We start from the raw sequence: 19,545 nt of genomic DNA on the forward strand, positions 1-19,545 counted from the left end.
GAGATATTCCGGATTCAGTGGTGCAATATACCGCTTTCAGAAATACCACAGATCACGTGACCAGGAATAATAAAGACTTGCACGGCTGCTTGGAAGGTGGGTATTTTACCTTAAAATTTGGTTAGTTAAAGCATGCATGATTGTCATAGTAGGTTGACATTGTGATGAGGACCCTGTATAGTGTGTAACAGGTTCTGAAATTATACCTGACAAAGTGGTATTCAGCAGCTTTCCCGCGAAAAGACCACGAGTGCTCCAGTGTTTCCCCCCAAGAAGACAACAAGGCATAGCCTGCTCGCTCTATATACCGTAGGCCTACCCGTCGCCCGGGTCTTCTCGACCTCTTTTGTATGTGTTCATGTTTGTATGGTTGTTGTTTAACGTGCGCCCTTCGACGAACAGCAATTTCTCGATACGGCCGATTAATTGCTCTTCAATGGAAGTTAAATACCTCAATTCAGTCGTCTGCAGTGTGTTGTGTGTTGTGACTGCCAGGTGAAGACTGGGTTGGCAATACATAGATTATTTACAGACAGACATACTTCATTTGAGTGTCATCACACATGTAACAGGACATGAGCATACAATGGCATGATACATGATGCATGAACCACTCTGTAAGAGTTATGAGAGACTTGTGTACACAATGTAAAAGGTATTATACACACCACATAATATACAAGGGTAAAATACATGAAGGATACGTAAATGAATATGAAGTGGTATTGCCTATGTATTAGATATATAATAATATATGTGCTATTTGAACGAGGAACAAAACACAACAGAGGCGTTTGCTAAACAGGGTTATGGAATTACCAAAGAAAACGGCGAAACCCGTACGGTAACGTATCAAGTATAATGTTCACCAGTGTGGACACGAATGTGTGCAATCTTGAAGATTCATAACATGGAGAGGTTTTCACGAGTTCTTGGAAAATGCGTCACTTTCTATTTTAAGACCTGACTTGTGATTCAGACTACCTTTACATGACCATTGTGTGACATGATTGTTTAGAGAAACTCTTAATATGTTCAATGATTATCCACGTTATATGGGCGCATGGCTATAGAAGAGATGGTGGGGGTAGCCATATATGACCTACATATTACTGGACAATATCATTTTGAGGATCGCTGAGCAAATGATGACAACTTCCACGTAGACGATTTGAATGTCTTGACAGTGTCTTTGTACACAGAGGGAGCACAACGTGGTCACAAATGATCATCTCATTATCCCAGCAGGGATTCAGACTTAGAGTTTGTTCTTCATCCACCTATCCCTCCACGGTGTTTCTGTTTGTCTTTTAACGCCGCACTCAGCAGTATTCCAGCTATATGGCGGCGGTCTGTAAATGAACGAGTCTGGACCGGACAGTCGAGTGGTCAATATCATGAGCATCGGTCCACGTAATTGAGAGGCGATGATGTGTGTCAACCAAATCAGCGAGCCTGAACACCCGATCCCGCCTCTTGAAACATTCATGGGTTGCTGAAGACCAATTCTATCTCAGATCTTAATAATTCACGGGTTCCTTTCACGGCATTTGTCAACATCATCGTTACCATAAATCACGTTTGTGTCTGTGAGTTCCCGTTTTGCAGACTCTTTTATGACGTGAAAATGTAATGGTAGGACGATTAAACAGTATAAGAATTCATTTAGTCATTGTTTGTTTAGGGGTTTTTACAGGAAGTAAATCAATAACTTGTTTCTTATTACCGAATGGCTTTGACAACGTTGCCGATACTATTAATTAGTTTCGAACAATGGAATAGGAATAGCTCGACGCAAATTTGTAAGTAGGCAGGCGCCTTAAAGGTACGTGGCATTATGTTGTCTGTGTTTTAGGTCTTATATATATCGTGAACACCTAAACTTAACGTATTTTACTGTTTATAGAATACCTTTCAATCTTTAAACAGTGGATATGCAGCAGGTGATAGGCAACCAACAATGAACAATACCTCCGGGTAACCCAACTACATGCGTGCAACAGCTTGTTGGTCACCTGGTAAAGCCATATCTTACATAAAGACAACCTTACAACCGGTATTATGTAGTGTTCACATAGCTGACTTCCTGAAATGTAAAGTTGAATGTGTCTATGATTCTATACAACACGTCGTTGTTACTGACATTCAAGAAAACCTTCAGTCAGTGTCTACATGCACGTTGTTGTGACTGACATTCAAGAAAACCTTCAGTCAGTGTCTACATGCACGTTGTTGTGACTGACATTCAAGAAAACCTTCAGTCAGTGTCTACATGCACGTTGTTGTGACTGAAAGGCACACAAACGTCTGTATATATCAACACGATATGACTGTTCAGGTGTGCCGTATCTTCGTGTAGTTGTGACTGCATGATGTGAAGCTATACCGTCAGTATAATTTTACATAGTGTGACTGATGTGAAGCTATACCGTCAGTATAATTTTACGTGGTGTGACTGATGTGAAGCTATACTGTCAGTAAATTTTACATAGTGTGACTAATGTGAAGCTATACCGTCAGTATATTTCTAACATAGTGTGACTGATGTGAAGCTATACTGTCAGTATAATTTTACATGGTGTGACTGATGTGAAGCTACACCGTCAGTATATTTTTACATGATGTGACTGATGTGAAGCTACACCGTCAGTATATATTTACGTGGTGTGACATGTTTGGGTGTGCCATGAGTATATTTTTACATGGTGTGACTGATGTGAAGCTATACTGTCAGTATATTTTTACATGTTGTGACTCATGTGAAGCTATACTGTCAGTATAATTTTACGTGGTGTGACTGATGTGAAGCTATACCGTCAGTATATTTTTTACATGGTGTGACTGATGTGAAGCTACACCGTCAGTATATTTTTTACATAGTGTGACTGATGTGAAGCTATACCGTCAGTATAATTTTACATAGTGTGACTGATGTGAAGCTATACTGTCAGTAAAATTGTACATGGTGTGACTGATGTGAAGCTATACCGTCAGTAAATTTTACATAGTGTGACTGATGTGAAGCTATACTGCCAGTATGTGAAGCTACACCGTCAGTATATTTTTACATGGTGTGACTGATGTGAAGCTATACCGTCAGTATATTTTTACATGGTGTGACTCATGTGAAGCTATACTGTCAGTATAATTTTACGTGGTGTGACTGATGTGAAGCTATACCGTCAGTATATTTTTTACATGGTGTGACTGATGTGAAGCTACACTGTCAGTATAATTTTACATAGTGTGACTGATGTGAAGCTATACTGTAAGTATAATTTTACATGGTGTGACTGATGTGAAGCTATACCGCCAGTATATTTTTTACATGGTGTGACTGATGTGAAGCTATACCGTCAGTATAATTTTACATAGTGTGACTGATGTGAAGCTATACCGTCAGTAAAATTTTACATGGTGTGACTGATGTGAAGCTATACCGTCAGTAAATTTTACATAGTGTGACTGATGTGAAGCTATACTGTAAGTATAATTTTACATGGTGTGACTGATGTGAAGCTATACCGCCAGTATATTTTTTACATGGTGTGACTGATGTGAAGCTATACCGTCAGTATAATTTTACATAGTGTGACTGATGTGAAGCTATACTGTCAGTATATTTTTACATGGTGTGACTGATGTCAAGCTATACCGCCAGTATATTTTTACATGGTGTGACTGATGTGAAGCTATACTGTCAGTATAATTTTACATAGTGTGACTGATGTGAAGCTATACTGTCAGTATATTTTTACATGGTGTGACTGATGTGAAGCTATACCGCCAGTATATTTTTACATGGTGTGACTGATGGATGTGAAGATACACCGTTAGTTTATTTTTACATGGTGCGACTGATGGATGTGAAGATACACCGTCAGTTTATTTTTACATGATGTGACTGATGTGAAGCTATACCGTCAGTACATTTTACATAGTGTGACTGATGTGAAGCTATTCCACCAGTATAATTTTACATGGTGTGACTGATATGAAGCTATACCACGAGTATATTTTTACATGGTGCGACTGATGTGAAGATACACCGTCAGTATATTTTTACATGATGTGACTGATGTGAAGCTATACCGTCAGTATATATTTACATGGTGTGACATGTTTGGGTGTGCCGTGAATATATTTTTACATGGTGTGACTGATGTGAAGCTATACTGTCAGTATATTTGTACGTGGTGTGACTGATGTGAAGCTATACTGTCAGTATATATTTACATGATGTGACTGATGTGAAGCTACACCGTCAGTCTATTTTTACATGGTGTGACTGATATGTCAGTCAGTGTCTCACACACACACACACGGTGACAGATTATATGAAATAGCAGAATCTAACTGAAATACCCCACTGCATGCAATCTCTATTGGTACGATTAAACCGTGAAGGTCCGGGTAAGAATATTGATCTTCAGTAACCCATGCATGCTTATCGTAAGAGGCGACTAACGGGATCGGGTAGTTGACACATGTCATCGGTTCCCAATTGCGCAGATCGTTGCTCATGCTGTTGATCACTGGATTGTCTGGTCCAGACTCGATTATTTACAGACCGCCGCCATATAGCTGGGATATTGCTGAGTGCTGCGTAAAACTAAACTCACGGATACGATTAATATGTCAATCATAGGATCTGCTTATTTGTGATATGATACTTATATGTAAGTGGGTTATAAGTCAACACGTACGAGAAAGAGCCTAGGTCGCCGAGATATATTCTGGCATAATAGCCACACCTCTTGGACGTTGCATGTATAGTACTTTTAATTAAAGGTTATGTTGCTGGTGGCGAAAAACGTTAATGTCATGCGTGAGGAGAGAAGTGTTATGTTACCAGCATACTTGAGGGATCAGTGTTCTGTTCTGTCATGATAACTGAACAGCAACTGTTGTTTAGTCAGTAATGAAAGTGCATTGTACTTTCAGTGGGTTTTACAATGAATAGGTAAGGGTAATGCAGGAGCATAAGAACTGTTTAGTCAGTGCCACGTTGAGGAGTTTTTGAACATGAAAAAACAAAACACGCCGTTAAAGAACGATAAAAATAAATCAGTATCCCGCTGTGACGCTCACGATTGTAAGATCAAAAAGGAAAGCGTATTTCATTCCCCTGTTCCCGTCGACATGCCGGAATCATGGAGACTTTTTATTCCACAAAGAACTCGTACAATTATAGTTTAAAATGGTGCCTCTCGCGATGAAGGCCGCTCAACCGTCCTCGGGTAATATACCCGACTTTGAAAGACAATAGGCTTGATTAAAGCGCGTTTGTTGCTACGCCGAGGTTCGCCAGCCTGTAGGCTGCAAGCTATGATTGGTCAGGGAAGTCGAGATTGTTTACTACTTTAAACCGGTAACTGTTGGCTCAACAACTAAATCTAAACTTCACAATCTTATTCGGGGTGAACATTACCTGTCGCTGAGGGTCTCTGGTTGGACTGATACATGGTATGCTGTGTACAGTATATTGAGGTCCCTCATTCAGCGTCTCCTCGGATCCCATCTCATTGCAAGTAGTTTCGCTTTGTGGGTAGGGGGCACATCTCCAAACAGTGATATCGTGATTAAAGTGACAGATGTCATCAGTGCCCTTGCGGTTGTACCGGATCTATCTGTTTATACATGTGGATTGTAGGAAATTGTAATTGTTTCATAATCTTTCATTCAGAAGACAACGATGGAGCAGCCAGTTACCTCCCCTGGGCAAGTGACAGTGACTACATCTCAGGTGAACGTCGCACATAAAAGGCATTTCATGCATGAACTCATTTGTTATATACAGAATGGCTTTGTTAGTTCTACCAAATAATGGACATATTGAACCTCTGATTATGAACATAGAGATTTTTTCTGGGTTACATCTTCTTTTTATTCTCGAGTGCAACGTTTCAGGGCTTGTTCTGGCCCCATCATCAGGTAAAACTGAACAGTAACTGTTAACTCTGGCCGTGACGTCACAATGCTATGACGACGCAATACATGTGGTGGTCAATAGATACAGATGACATGGCTAATAAGAATACATGTTATTATGAATATATAAGATGTCGTTTACTGCAAAATTAATGGATCAATTTAGAACTGTGCAGATACTTATACAAAATTGTTGATTGATTTAGAAATGTACAGAGACGTATTTATAAATGTATAGAATGTAAAGTAATAGCAGTGTATACATAGAAATTATGCTTTATACATGGGAACAGTGACGAGGGTAGGGTATTGTCTTATTGTTTTATGTACCATGCATTTGGGAGGTAGACCCCCTGATCCCTGTTTATTGCTGGTTTTGTGCGTTTGATGAAGATAGCTTCGATCAACCTGCGTTTCCGCCAGTCACTGATGTTTTTTGCGAGGACTTCAGTTTCCCAGTCAATTTCAGATCTAATTTGTCCACTGAAGTTTTGTGTTCTTTCACACGTGTAGCTACTGGTCTGCCTGTCTCACCAATGTAGATGTCACAACAGTCACATTTCAGTTTATACACACAGCCTTTAGGGTTGGATATTGCGTGATTGCACCCCTTACCATTTGCACATAGCAAAGTTTTAAGGGCTTTGCCAGACGAGAAAGTGGTGTCAATGCTGGCCATTTTCTTTAGGAGTCTGCTGACTTGGTGGCTGATGGGCCCAACATTCGGGATGTTGATGCGGATGGGAGATGGTTAAGGTTTCGGAGGAGGCTGAACTTGATCTTGTAGTGTTTTCTTTATGGTGGTTTCTACAAGGTTCTTTGGATAACCATTGTATGTGATGAATGTTGTCATCAGGTGGTCTGTTAGTGTTGCAGTAGGTCAGGGCTACAAATCGTTTTCGCGCGTCTCGCAAGTGTGGCAACAATTGCTCTCTTGATTTGGGGATGAAGATGAGGGACACGCGATGTCTGACCAGGAGAATGTATATTCATGTTGATTTAATTGCATTTGACAATCCAGATCTACATATTACATAGTCTCCCAGTCTCAGTTAAACATGTATTTGGATTCATTCACAAATATACCCGTATACCCCCTCACACCTGGCACGAACAAGAGAGAATACCGTGGACAAATACCGATTATGAAAAGGATAACTGTAAGTTGTTTTTTTTCTGGTGACTTCACTCCCCATTATTTGGTTGAAACAACCCTTCCCCGGCCATTCCATACATAAGTTGTGCCAGCAGGAGTATTGTGCATGTATGTTCTTATTCGTTTGTGTCCTTGTTGTCTTATAACGATTTTAATTTGTAACTATGATTTGTTCAATACATGTGTAATTTTACTGACTGGTTGATTGTACTGTCCGCTACATCCAGCCTGTTCAAGGCGGCTACCCAATCGGGCCCCCTCCCCCCGTCAACCAGACCACAGTGATAGTCCATCAGCCCGGCGCAATGATGAGGGACATTGGACCGCGAGTCTGGAGCTCCGACCTGTGCTCATGTTTCGATGACATCGGCTCATGTGAGTCACATCGGTGATGAGTGTTGTCAGTCAAAGTGTGTCCTAATATCGATGCATGGTGATATATAATATTAACTATTTCAAGCCAGGGAAAACAGTCGTATTCGTTTGATAATTCGATACAATACAGCATACTAGTAATCATTTTGAATATCCATGTTCAGTGAGATCATCCATATTGTCCTGTTGTTTTATGCTGACAGTCACTAGAATTGTTATGAACCCTAAATCTGCAGCAATGGCTCGTCTGCTTACAGGCCTGCTTGGGGCTGTGTGTCCTCTCGCCTTGGCCTGCCAGGTGTCTGGGCAGTTGGGGGAGTCAGCCTGTGTCCCCTGCTGTGTTCCTGGGGCACTCGTCGTCTTGAGGACCAAGCTTCGGATCGAGCAGAACATACAGGTATGTCATTGTGACCACGTACTTGATTTGACATGGATGAAGCGTTTATTCATCAGATTTTGCGAAATATCACCTCCTCTTGAAAACAAAGCCCATGTTGCCATTCTTCGTACAAAGGCACTTGTATAGTCTCACAAAGTAAGCTAATCTTTTCCCACAGGGAACTGTAATGGACGATTGTTGCATGACAACCTTCTGCGGCCCATGTGCTTTGTGTCAGATGTCACGTGAGATTGACTACATCCGGAACATGCAACAGTGAGATGAAGGTCAAGTTTCCAAGACAGAACGCATCCCACAAATGGACATATGACTACCTCAGATTTTACTGAAAAAACATATTTACAGAACTTTTTACATATCAGTCGTATATCCCCCTTTCAACAACTGTGACCCACGTTGCCAGTGAAAGAGTGCATATGAATTGTAGCGGTTAATAGTGTGGTGAAGAAACGGGGACAGAAAATCAATGTCAGTTCCTTATAGGTATCAATATTCAGCTGAGGTGGACTCGAAATTGTGTGTAACAGATCTGATAAATAACGCAACCAGTTTAAACTTTAATATTAGATCAGGGAGATTTTGTGATGTTTCCTTTCTGTAAATACATGTAGATATTTGTCAATAGGCGGAAAATGGGAATTGAAGCATTACTTTTTAACCAAGAATGTTGACACAAATATTATGCCAAGACGATAAGACTATTTTCACTAAAACATTTACCATTTTCTATCATTCATGGACATTTTATGTTCTGCAACATGTTGTGACGTATTAGCTGATCCATGGGCAGTTCTCTATCCCTCCGAAACCAGTTCTAGTGTACTTTGCACGGTGTCTTGTGTGTAACCCTGTGGTCATGTACATTGCATGATGTCTTGTACTGATGTCTTAGCCATCTTGATTATGCTGTCTTGTACATTGAGTTGTGTCTATACCTTTCATTGTTGAGCAAACTACATTTCGTAACTACATCGCCTCATTGCTGTAACTAAAGGGACCTTTCGGAGAGGCACTCATGTAGATCAATTCTGGAATACAAGAAGGGCGCATACATTTTTACACGTTTAAATATTGGCCCAGGCGGCTGGACAAAACACAATTGTTGCTTCACGGACGCATATAGTATCCTTTGTACATACGTGTTTTATGAGTATTTTGTTATGAATAAAATGTATTTTAACGACTCGTCTTGTATCATGTGTATTGAAATCATCTTCAAGTGCGGTGGATAAGCTGTGTCATCGGGTGATCTGTGTGACGTGCTCAGAATGTCCCCAAAGGGTTGCACACCACGAGTGGCATCAGTTCTCAGCGCCTTCCGCTCTCCTTGTGTTTCATGCTGACCACCTCCTCCAAATAACATTAGCTTGGCCAGTATATGATAGTTTACATATCTGCGGTCGCTTCTTGATTGTGACCCACCGACATGGTGAAAAAAGTGTCATCTGTACCGATTGTCCTCAGTCACTAATTATAATATTTTGTTGGTGAGTACGAATATATAGGACAAGCCCATGTTATTATTAACATGGCAGAGAGGCCGATCAAGGGAAGGTAGTCTTTCGATGACACTGGCATGGGTTTCTTTGTGAGGATAAGATATTTTTATGAACAACTTCTTTATTACTGTGAGGAGCGTCGTTTCGGCGATTCTAACACCGTTATCAAGCAAGTGATGCACAGGATAGTGTAGGGAGACGTATGTACAGATACGAAGTAGTGTTTTTACAAAAGAGATGAGGAACCGTTCAGTGTACACAGCAGAATATCTTGTGTAGTCACTTACACATGGCACCCGTCGTGAAAATACACTTATAATCAGATGGATTCACTGTTTAATAGAAGAATGAATCGAGAAACCGATGTGCAAACTGTATGAATCCGGTTGTGTAGCGGCCATCAGCAATAACGTCAATTTGTTTCGTAGGATGTTGCAATGTAGCGTGTACATAGAAAGACGATAAAGTTATACCCCGGTTGGACATTGTGGGGCTTCAGTATTGATTCAGGAATATGATTGATGATCCCCTGTAGCACATGTTAAACAGTTATTGAGGAAATTCCCGTGAATACGAGTTGCATTATAAGACCTCAATAGCTTCTCTACCAGTTGATTTTCCGTTCTTACGCTAAAAGCATTCACTTGTAAATGCTTCACTAAAGAAATGTTCTTCGGGTGCATTGTCGCACTTAAATTCAGGTTCCGTCAGGCATATTTCATTGGCAGCCTTCAGTAGGTATTTATGTCCTGTTTTCCATGCATCGAGCGAAATATTCTCAAGCACGACGATAAACCCAATTTCACCTCACCTCACTAGTTTTGATGCTTGAAACTACTATTTGCAACATTTTGGGTTTGTTATCTCTGGGCTAACTGTTATAGTATGACCAGAAATTATTGAAAATTTTAGGAATATGTTTAAGTGAATTTCTAGTATAAACAACCTTGACCAGCTATCAAGTGCTTGGTTTCATTCATGTGAGACACCTCCGTTAATCCTTTTTCATTAGTTTGTGAAGAGTTATGCCCCTTTGTTTACTTGCTAGCAGACGACATTTTCAGTGATCCTCAGTATGGATGATTTAGAGAAGAGGAAGTTGATTTTAGAGAATTATAACAAGGACATCAGACCAGGTAAAGTTATTTCAAGTAGAACAGGCATCCCTTTGTCCACAGTTTATCGTGTTTTGAAAAATATTGCAAATGGATATGGCACTGAGCACCAGGGAGGCGCAGGTAGGCCCAGAAAATTGACTGTCGGTGACAGGAGGCGGCTTAGTATTCTTGTTTCTAACAACAAACGGAGGAGTTTAGAAAACTTAATGCTGGATATGATTGATAGAGGAACTGTGGCTGTCTGTAAGGAGACAATTAGAACTGAGCTGCATGCAGTGGGGTGGCAGAAAAGTCGAGGAATTCCATCACCGACCATGAAACCTGAACAAAAGGAGCGAAGGTTGAACTGGTGCTTATAGCATAGAAATTTTAACTGCGACAATGCTGTTTCCTAATACACTGAAATTCTGGACCAAACATACTGAAAAACCTTTGTATCAGCGCCCAAATACAGTCAGAAATTTAACGTGTGGGGTGGCATATCTGTGTTTGAGGCAACGCCCCTCTGTGTATTTGAAGGGAATATGAACAGTGAGCGGTACACAGATATTCTCGAGGGACATTTACTTCCATCTGCTCACGTGTTCTATGGAAATTTTGGATTTTCCAGCAGGACAACGACCCAAAACATCGTTCAAAGCATTCACAGGCCTGGTTTCGGACCCAAAATATGACATTATTAGATTGGCCAAGCTATAGCCCTGACCTAAATCCAATAGAAAATGTTTGGGGACTTATGAAGGAAATCGTCAATAAGAAAAATCTGACAAATATTGCTGAAATGAAAGAAGAGATGGTCCGATATTGGGACAGCATGGACCACGACCTTCTAACTTCTTTGATCAGTAGTATGCCCCGCCGCATTGAAGCCTGCATTGCTGCCCATGGTGACTTGACAAAATACTAACTGTTCACCTGTCTTTGAATCTGGAGTTATGTTCTGCTACTATTCACATTTAATACGTGAGTAATGAGTGAAAAAACCAAAAAACAATTACAATCTTAAATTCTCAATAATTTCTGGTTGTACTGTACATGTATGTCGCCATGTTTATTTCAAAAGTGGTACTGCACGTATAGCTAACTACCAAGTGACAAACTCAAGTGTACTTGATGATATAGCACCTGTGGTGCAAACACCTAGTACGGGTACAGCAAAGTGCAGTAAACTTGGTCATAGTATTGTGACTATATGTCTCAGTCCACCAGCTGTGAATGGGTACCTCATAAGGATGGGAAAGCCACATTAACTTGATGGTGCGCCTAATGGCTGCAAGCGTTGCATGATCCCCAAGGAGTTCATCCTTGATAATCTCCAGGGTATACGTTACGCTAGTGGAGATTTTATCGGAACGTATACCCTGGAGATTATCGAGGACGTAGGGAGTTGAGATTGAAAATATGATGCGCCGTTGAGTTTGACATCAAATGATCGAGGGAAAACAAAGCGCCTTTTAGCAGCTGAGCTGGATATCGACCCTATACAAATATTACGATGGATGGATGTACACTGCATTGGAGGACCACGTGTACTTGATCATACATTACACTGCATTGTAGGACCAAGCGTACGTGATGATACAGCAATGTACACTGCATTGTAGGACCAAGTGTACCTGAATTGTTTAAATATTCGGCTGACCTTTTAACCCCATGCCAAGATACATTATTCAACCTGATACTTGAAAAGGGTAACTTTCCTAAAGAATGGTCAATGGGAATAATAGTTCCTTTGCACAAAACTGGTGACTTAAACAACGTTAATAATTGTAGAGGGATAACACTTCTCAGCATTTTCAGTAAAATTGTCACTTAGATTATTAATACAAAGTATCGTCCAGAGATAACTTTATATTATAGGGGGTGTTTGTGCGTTATTTGTTGACTTTGCTAAAGTTTTTGACTCTGGGGAAATAAATAACTAATTTTATGGAATCTTCTAAACACAGGTGGACTTATAGCCCTAAAATGAATAATCTCTGAAGACAAATATATGAGAATGTTAAAAATGGAGTATCAGAAACCTATTTCTGTTGCTTTTCGCTGACTCGACATTGTCTTAATATCAAGTTCTATTATTGGCCTGCAAAGGCAAATATATGAACTGGAAAACTTTTGTGAGCAGTCCAAGCTTACGGTTAACTTTGATAAAACAAAAGTAGCGGTATTTAAAAATGGTAGAAAACTAGCTAAAAATAGAAAAATGGTATTATAAATAAACTTGAAACTACAAATTCTTACAAATATCTTGGTGTATACTTCATTAATCAATTATCCTGGTCCTTGTATGCAAACTATGCAGCAGTGCAGGCACAGAAAGTACTTCTAGGAATCCTAAGACAAATACATATTCTTGGTGATCTCAGTATGAATTCGTTTTCAAAATATTTGACGTAAAATATATAACCTATTCTTTTATATGGCGCAGAAATTTGGGGATTGAATACACTTGGAAAATTAGACTGACTGACTGACTTTAGTTTTACGCCGCTTTTAGCAATATTCCAGCAATATCACGGCGGGGGACACCAGAAATGGGCTTCACACACTGTACCCATGTGGGGTGGAAAATTAGAAATAGTACTTTTGTATGCCTGTAAAAAGTGTTTTGGTGTTAAACAAAACACTCCAAATATCATGATCTTTGTGGCAGGTTTCCTTTATATATATATATATATATATATATATATATATATATATATATATATATATATATATATATATATAAAGAAATGGATGAGAATACCGAGCGTACAGTAGTACATATATAAGAAGAAGTTTCTGAAATAATCACACGACACGGATCTTCTCCAACATGTTTCACTTTTATCTTCAGGAGATACCTGAAGATAAAAGTGAAACATGTTGGAGATGATCCGTGTCGTGTGATTATTTCAGAAACTTCTTCTTATATATATATATATATATATAGTCTTATTGTAAAGTAATTCGGTATTGGATAAAGTTATTACACATGCCAACCTATCGCTTACCAAAGAAATGTTATAATATGATACTTTTATATGATAGAAATGAACACAAACACTGGGTGACTGATATAAAACAATTATATTCTCCAAAAAAAGAAACGCATCATGAAAATAGCAACTTCATGTGGCAATGAATGAAAACGTGATTCATTTTACAAAAGGTTTTGCTCTGTTTATGAGTCCTATGGTGTTTATGTTTTGAAACATCACAACAAAACGCACCATCCGTAAAATACCCGTATTTAACAGCATGATTTTCAATTTCGGCGTGTAGTGTCACAGAATACACAATTCACATGCAATGCACGTGAAAGTTGGGGATCAGATAGTCTCAATGATGGGTATAAAAGGTTGATCGCTGTCTGTCGATTATTCACTGTATTTGGAATATTGTTGACGAACGCAAACTGCCACGTCTAAGTGAGGCCAACCGTCATATCGCAATTGGTTTGCTTGAAGCTGGCCAGTCTCAACGTGCAGTTGCCCGACGCATGAATGTTCACCAAAGCACCATTTCACAGCTCTGGGAGAGATATCGCCGGCAGAATTCGGTAGCAGATGCCCCTAGTAGTGGGCGACCTCGAGCGACCACTGCGGCGCAGGATCGCTACATCCGGGTACATCACCTGCGTCATCGAACAGCTACGGCGACCAGTACCGTTCGACAAATACCCGGATTGAGGAGGCTGTCTGCACAGACCGTCGGGAACAGGTTGAGAGAGGCTGGTTTACGTGCCAGAAGACCTTATGTTGGCCCTGTGCTTCGACAACAACATCGTCGACATCGAGTTCAATGGTGCACCAACGTTCAGGTGGAACCTACCGAATTGGCGTAGAATCTGGTTCAGTGATGAATCACGATTTCTATTGGAACGAAGCGATGGAAGAATGCGGGTGTACAGACGTCGACGTGAACGTTTCGCCGACGCTTGCGTTCCCCAGGTGGACAGATACGGCCGGGGCAGTGTTATGATGTTGGGAGCGATCACCTGCCGTAGGAGAAGTGATTTGGTGATGATCCAGGGCAACCTGACAGCTCAACGGTACTGTGACGAAATCCTACGCCCACACCTCCTTCCAATCATTGATCGCCAGAGGGAGTTGTTTCAACAGGACAATGCCAGGCCCCACACTGCACGTCACACTAGAGACTTCCTCCAGAACCACAACATCAATGGGCTCCCCTGGCCCTCAAGATCACCGGACTTAAACCCAAGCGAACATATGTGGGATGCCCTGGACAGACGGGTGCCACGTCGCAACCCTCAGCCCCAGACACTTCAGCAACTCGTACAGGCACTACAGGCAGAGTGGGCTGCGATTGGGCAACACGAGATTCTGAGACTTATTCGTTCGATGCCGAGGCGATGCCGTGCAGTTCTGGATGCCCACAGTGGTCACACGAGGTATTGACTTCAGCGCCACCACACGTCTCCATGTGACACTCAAACTGACTTTCCTCGAGTTGGTGCCAAAGACGGATAAGTCTGCATTCCCAGTGTGCAATTTCGCTATATTTCATTGACTCATAAAGCCTTCAAGATGATTCAAAATAAACATAAAAATACAGTTGAAATTCCTATATGCGTTTCTTTTTTGGGAGAGTATATTATTTTCTACTGGATTTGGAGATAAATTGGAATATATCCGGAATTCATCAAATCATTCACTCAAAGACATGATATGCATTTTCAAAACTAGCAAGAAAAATTATCTATCTCAAGCAAATGCGGCACTACCTAATAAAAACAATATATATACCGAATTCTATCATGTTTAAATGTAAAACACTATAGAGTAAGTTTAACACGATTCCGATGCTCATCTCATGAACTTTTAATTGAGAAAGGTAGATATGTAAATGTTTATTTTAAACGCATTTGGACATAGAAAGCGTATTGTTCCTTGAACGTGTATAAGGCAATGTAAATGGTGTACTATGGGCCTGAGGCTTTTTGATTTGAGTCCAGGAAGTAAAGATTAACAGAAGAACCTCGCGTCCGAAAGACGGCCAACTCGCTTTTGCAATCAAACTGGACCAAAGTGTAGTATTTCGGTCTAAACTCGCTGTACCCCTACTGGCAGGGGATAACAGCAGCTGTGTTGTTTAAAGAATAAGGGCATATCATATTTGGGTTGACTGTTACTGATCCAAAGCCTCACCATGTCGCTCAGCTGAATCCAACATCTCGCCATGTCGCTCGGCTGGATCCAAAATCTCACTAGAGTGCTCAGCTGGATTCAAGATTTCATCATGGCGCTCAACTGGATCCAACATCTCACCATGGTGCTCAGATGGTTCCAAGATCTCACCATGACGCTCAGTTGGTTCCAAGATCTCACCGTGACGCTTAGCTGGCTCCAATATCTCACCGTGACGCTTAGCTGGCTCCAATATCTCACCATGACGCTCAGCTGGTTCCAACATATCACTGTGGCGCTCAGTTGGGCCCAACATCTCGCCATGGCGCTCAGCCAATTCCAAGATCTCACGATGACGCTCAGCTGGTTGCAAGATCTCACCATGGCGCTCAGCTGGTTGCAAGATCTCATCATGACTCTCAGCTGGTTCCAAGATATCACCGTGGCGCTCAGTTGGGCCCATGATCTCACCATGGCGCTCAGCTCAGCTCGCGAATTCAGAGCTTCGCTGTGTTTCTAAAGATTTCATAGACACGCTTGCTCACTTCACACACAAGAATCAACTTCTTGTAACAGTGTATCCTTAGTGGCAGACTTGTTTTTCAACAGTTTGAATAAAAATATCTTGACAATGTGTCTTTCAGGATAAAATCTTTTCAGTTTTAATGGAGTACTCTCGTGAAGACCGGTGGTGTTTTTAATGGCTCTACTCTGGTTGGTGTCTCTTGTTGTTCTGTAAATCTCTCTTGTAGGTGGCGTTCTTGGTTGTTCTATTGTACTTTCTTGTGGGTGGTGTTCCAAGTTGTTCTGTGGTGCCCGTCTTGTGGGCGGAAGACTAATAACAAGGTTGAGGCGAAATTAACAATGTAATGATAACGAATAAAGGGATAACAGACGATCACAGTGATAAACATAGAGGCCAGTGGAAGCCAGTGATACACAGAGAGTAGAGTGTTATTCAGGAGGCTAGGGTTGATTGATATAGTAGCCTTTGATCTCTATTAATCAAGGGTCGGTGTCGTTTGATAGGCCCGTCAACACCAGAATGTGTAAAGTCGTAAACGTTATGCAATCCGGGGCATTTTGACCAAATTTGCTGGGGCATTTTGTAGCTGGGGCGATTTGACTGGCACCCAATCCAAAGAGCGTACATTCACAAGGACTTCGATACGCTTTGTCAACACAAATAATGCTGGTGCCATGCGGGAAACACACACAAATAGACTGATTGAAATACAGTTTCAATTGACAACGATATCATTTATATCATTTATAATTCCTATTTTGTAATTTATATTGTATTCTATGTAAATGTATCTCTCATGTGTTATTTGAGGGTTGGACATACAACGTCTTTGTTACGATATGAACGTCGTTTAAATCGTAATAAAGAAGCTGTATATCCATAGAACTATCCCTCCAGCTGATTTCGGGCCCAGCTTACACATTACTTACATATGACTGCAATACTAAAAAACTGGTGATATGAACTGTTTGTACATGGTTTCTAATGTTTTTTGGTTTAAACGTTTTTAGCACAGTCGTTAATGTGTTCATTCCATCAGGGAGGCGATAGCCGTAGATAATCCATGATTCCATGAGCATTCATGCTGAAGTATAAGACCTAAATGTTTATGGCTTTGGACGGAATTAATGACATTACCATCAAAGTTGATGAATAAACACGTTTTTATTACAACAGTACTTTTTTCCGGTACTTTTTTATCGAGTTTTTTTTTCCGGCGGACTTTTTTTCCTACAATCTTCATATAGTGGATCGAATCCCAGTACTGTGCTCTATTCCTATTTCATCTCGTGACTATATCATTCTTATTAAATTAAGGAATGTTATTTATTTTAATTTCATGAATTTAGGTGGGATTAGCATTAGGAACTCTAGCTGTAATGAAGATCGCGACCAACAGGTGAGCATAATCACTTTTCGTTCTTGTTAGGGATTGCTTCATCTTTTCGACATTTCACCGGAAGTGTGTTCTTAAAAACGCGGGAGAAGATGTGCATGGAGTGTTGACATTTTATGCTGACGGTAACCATTTAAAATGTCCATAAAACAATCAAATCTGTTCTCGTTCTTCTCCAAAACGCCAAACAAAGCTCCAAATAGCGAAACATCAAAGAAAGACGTGTTGTCACCCCGTCGATCACCAAATTCGGGTAAAGGGAAAACACCCACAACCAACGGCAAGAAGAATACCGACACCAACACAGGTATTTAATAAATAACAAAAGGAAAAAGAGGATGATGTATTATGTGACAACTCTGCAATTTAGATATTGGCCCCACAAGGGCTTGCAACGCAAAACAAAACGGCATTATGGTATATATTGTCACTGACGGGGTCTTAGTACAATATTATCCTCGCGTTATGGGTTTTCGGACACCCTACCAACATCCGTCGGAAAGATTTCCGCCCGTAAGCCCCATTTTTTATCATTCTTTGCATAAGAATAGATACTTTTTACGAAAAACAACAACCCTAAACCCTCGAAATAATCCTAGTAAATAGAATACATTTCATGGGTTCCACCCATAACCATTATTCAAAAATATTATGTCCGACATTATCGAGGATGAGTATATGTTGACCTCTTTCCTTTTATATAGTGTTTAGACCCCGGTAAGGATAATATATACCTCAGTGATAGGTTTTTTTGCGTTAAATTAAGCCCCTGTGACTTAGTTCATTTGAATAAACTCGTATTCCAGGCAAGGCCTACCTTGGTATAGTGCAAAGTCGTCTAGTTATATGCTGGACTACCTGTGAGTGTGATTGGCTCAAAAATACCGACTTTGGCTCTCTTTACCAAGAAATCATGTGGCTTTGTGATCCTGAGAGTATCTGGTCTCTTACAGTCAAAACATGACACTACATCATGACCAAGTTACCCACCTTCCATTACCCCTCAAAATTTCTTGAGATTTAAAAACGACTTCCAGGGGTACAGCTGAAAAGTTGATATTGAGAAATAGGGGTGAAATGGTATGCTCTTACGTCAGTATTGCAGTACAAGGCATTCGGTTCGGTCTGTTTTGGTTTGGTACATGAGATATGATTATAATGCTGAAAATTTACAATAGCCAAACCTTACATTGTTCAATAACGTGGAAAGAAATAGCCATAATCTTTGTTATTTTGAATGAACAAAACTGTGATTTCATGACTAGATAGAAGACCTAAAGTATCACTGGAACCTAGTAGGAGCTCACAGCTGTGTGGCAAAATAGCAAGAAGCCAACTATGATTAAAAGTCACTAACTTCACATCAACATTTACTGCAGTGAAATCACCATGTCCCAGAAATGTTCATGTTTGAAAAAAATTCACAAATCTGATTTTGTCGAATGTGATTCTGTTGATGACATATCATAGATAAATAAATTAAACAAATTAACACATCACACTTGTCATAAGACAGTTACAGTCTGTGTGACTGATCATTGTCATTGTTTTAAATTAGCTATACCACATGATTTTTTAATAACATTGTCTGATAGCTGGCATTCTACTGATTTCAGATCACTTTTCCTTTCGAGAATCGGACCATAAATAAATATTTTAGAGGCAAATAAAGTGTCAAAATTCGGGGTCCAGGTTTAGATCGATTTTGTACTTGTAATACATGAAACTCGCGGACCGCCGTTTTCACCCAAAATATCTTAATTCTCCCACAACATTGCTGTTTTTTTGTGTATTTAAACAAAATTTGGTACATGGGGTAATTGGATACCCCTGATTTTATTTGTGGCATCAGAATTCACATAAATCTCATGGATTAAGAGTTATTCCAAAGATTCAAGCAAAAAATTGAATGACTAGTGAGTGCCCGAGTAATATGGACCATGACTCCATGGGAAGTAAACCCAGGAATTCATACAAAGATCACTCCTAAATACCATTACATAAACAACAAA

General features: G+C 40.2%; 2 protein-coding genes across 7 annotated transcripts in view; both read left to right on the top strand.

Moving 5' to 3' along the window:
- The first annotated feature begins 22 nt into the window (after positions 1 to 22).
- LOC124285938 (cornifelin homolog A-like) lies at positions 23 to 9,045 on the top strand. 6 transcript variants are annotated; one of them, XM_046722229.1, is made up of 5 exons: positions 23 to 96; positions 5,687 to 5,746; positions 7,315 to 7,462; positions 7,720 to 7,859; positions 8,020 to 9,045. In XM_046722229.1, the coding sequence occupies exons 2-5, from the start codon at positions 5,696 to 5,698 to the stop codon at positions 8,119 to 8,121; spliced, it is 441 nt and encodes a 146-aa protein (XP_046578185.1). In that variant the 5' UTR covers positions 23 to 96; positions 5,687 to 5,695; the 3' UTR covers positions 8,122 to 9,045. The 6 variants fall into 6 exon arrangements, with proteins under 6 accessions (XP_046578185.1, XP_046578187.1, XP_046578186.1 ...); XM_046722231.1 differs by having other exon boundaries at positions 7,342 to 7,462; XM_046722230.1 differs by having other exon boundaries at positions 50 to 96; positions 5,690 to 5,746.
- Positions 9,046 to 17,584: 8,539 nt separating this feature from the next.
- Positions 17,585 to 19,545, top strand: part of LOC124285920 (DNA mismatch repair protein Msh6-like) — a 139,165-nt gene continuing 137,204 nt past the window's right edge. Inside the window, exon 1 of the mRNA XM_046722197.1 lies at positions 17,585 to 17,840. Within this exon, the coding sequence (XP_046578153.1) occupies positions 17,672 to 17,840 (169 nt within the window). The 5' untranslated portion in view covers positions 17,585 to 17,671. The remainder of the gene's footprint in view (positions 17,841 to 19,545) is intronic.

The sequence above is a fragment of the Haliotis rubra genome, unplaced genomic scaffold (genome assembly GCF_003918875.1).
Source record: "Haliotis rubra isolate DU_JTF1 unplaced genomic scaffold, ASM391887v1 Scf370, whole genome shotgun sequence".
Lineage (NCBI taxonomy): Eukaryota > Metazoa > Mollusca > Gastropoda > Lepetellida > Haliotidae > Haliotis > Haliotis rubra.

Bases quoted from the DNA above. Each gene is read 5' to 3' on its own strand.
- LOC124285938 (XM_046722226.1), top strand. From the start codon at position 755: ATGTGCTATTTGAACGAGGAACAAAACACAACAGAGGCGTTTGCTAAA. The intron at 5,747-7,314 runs GTGAACGTCGCA...CGCTACATCCAG, and splicing joins TGACAGTGACTACATCTCAG to CCTGTTCAAGGCGGCTACCC. The intron at 7,860-8,019 runs GTATGTCATTGT...CTTTTCCCACAG, and splicing joins GGATCGAGCAGAACATACAG to GGAACTGTAATGGACGATTG.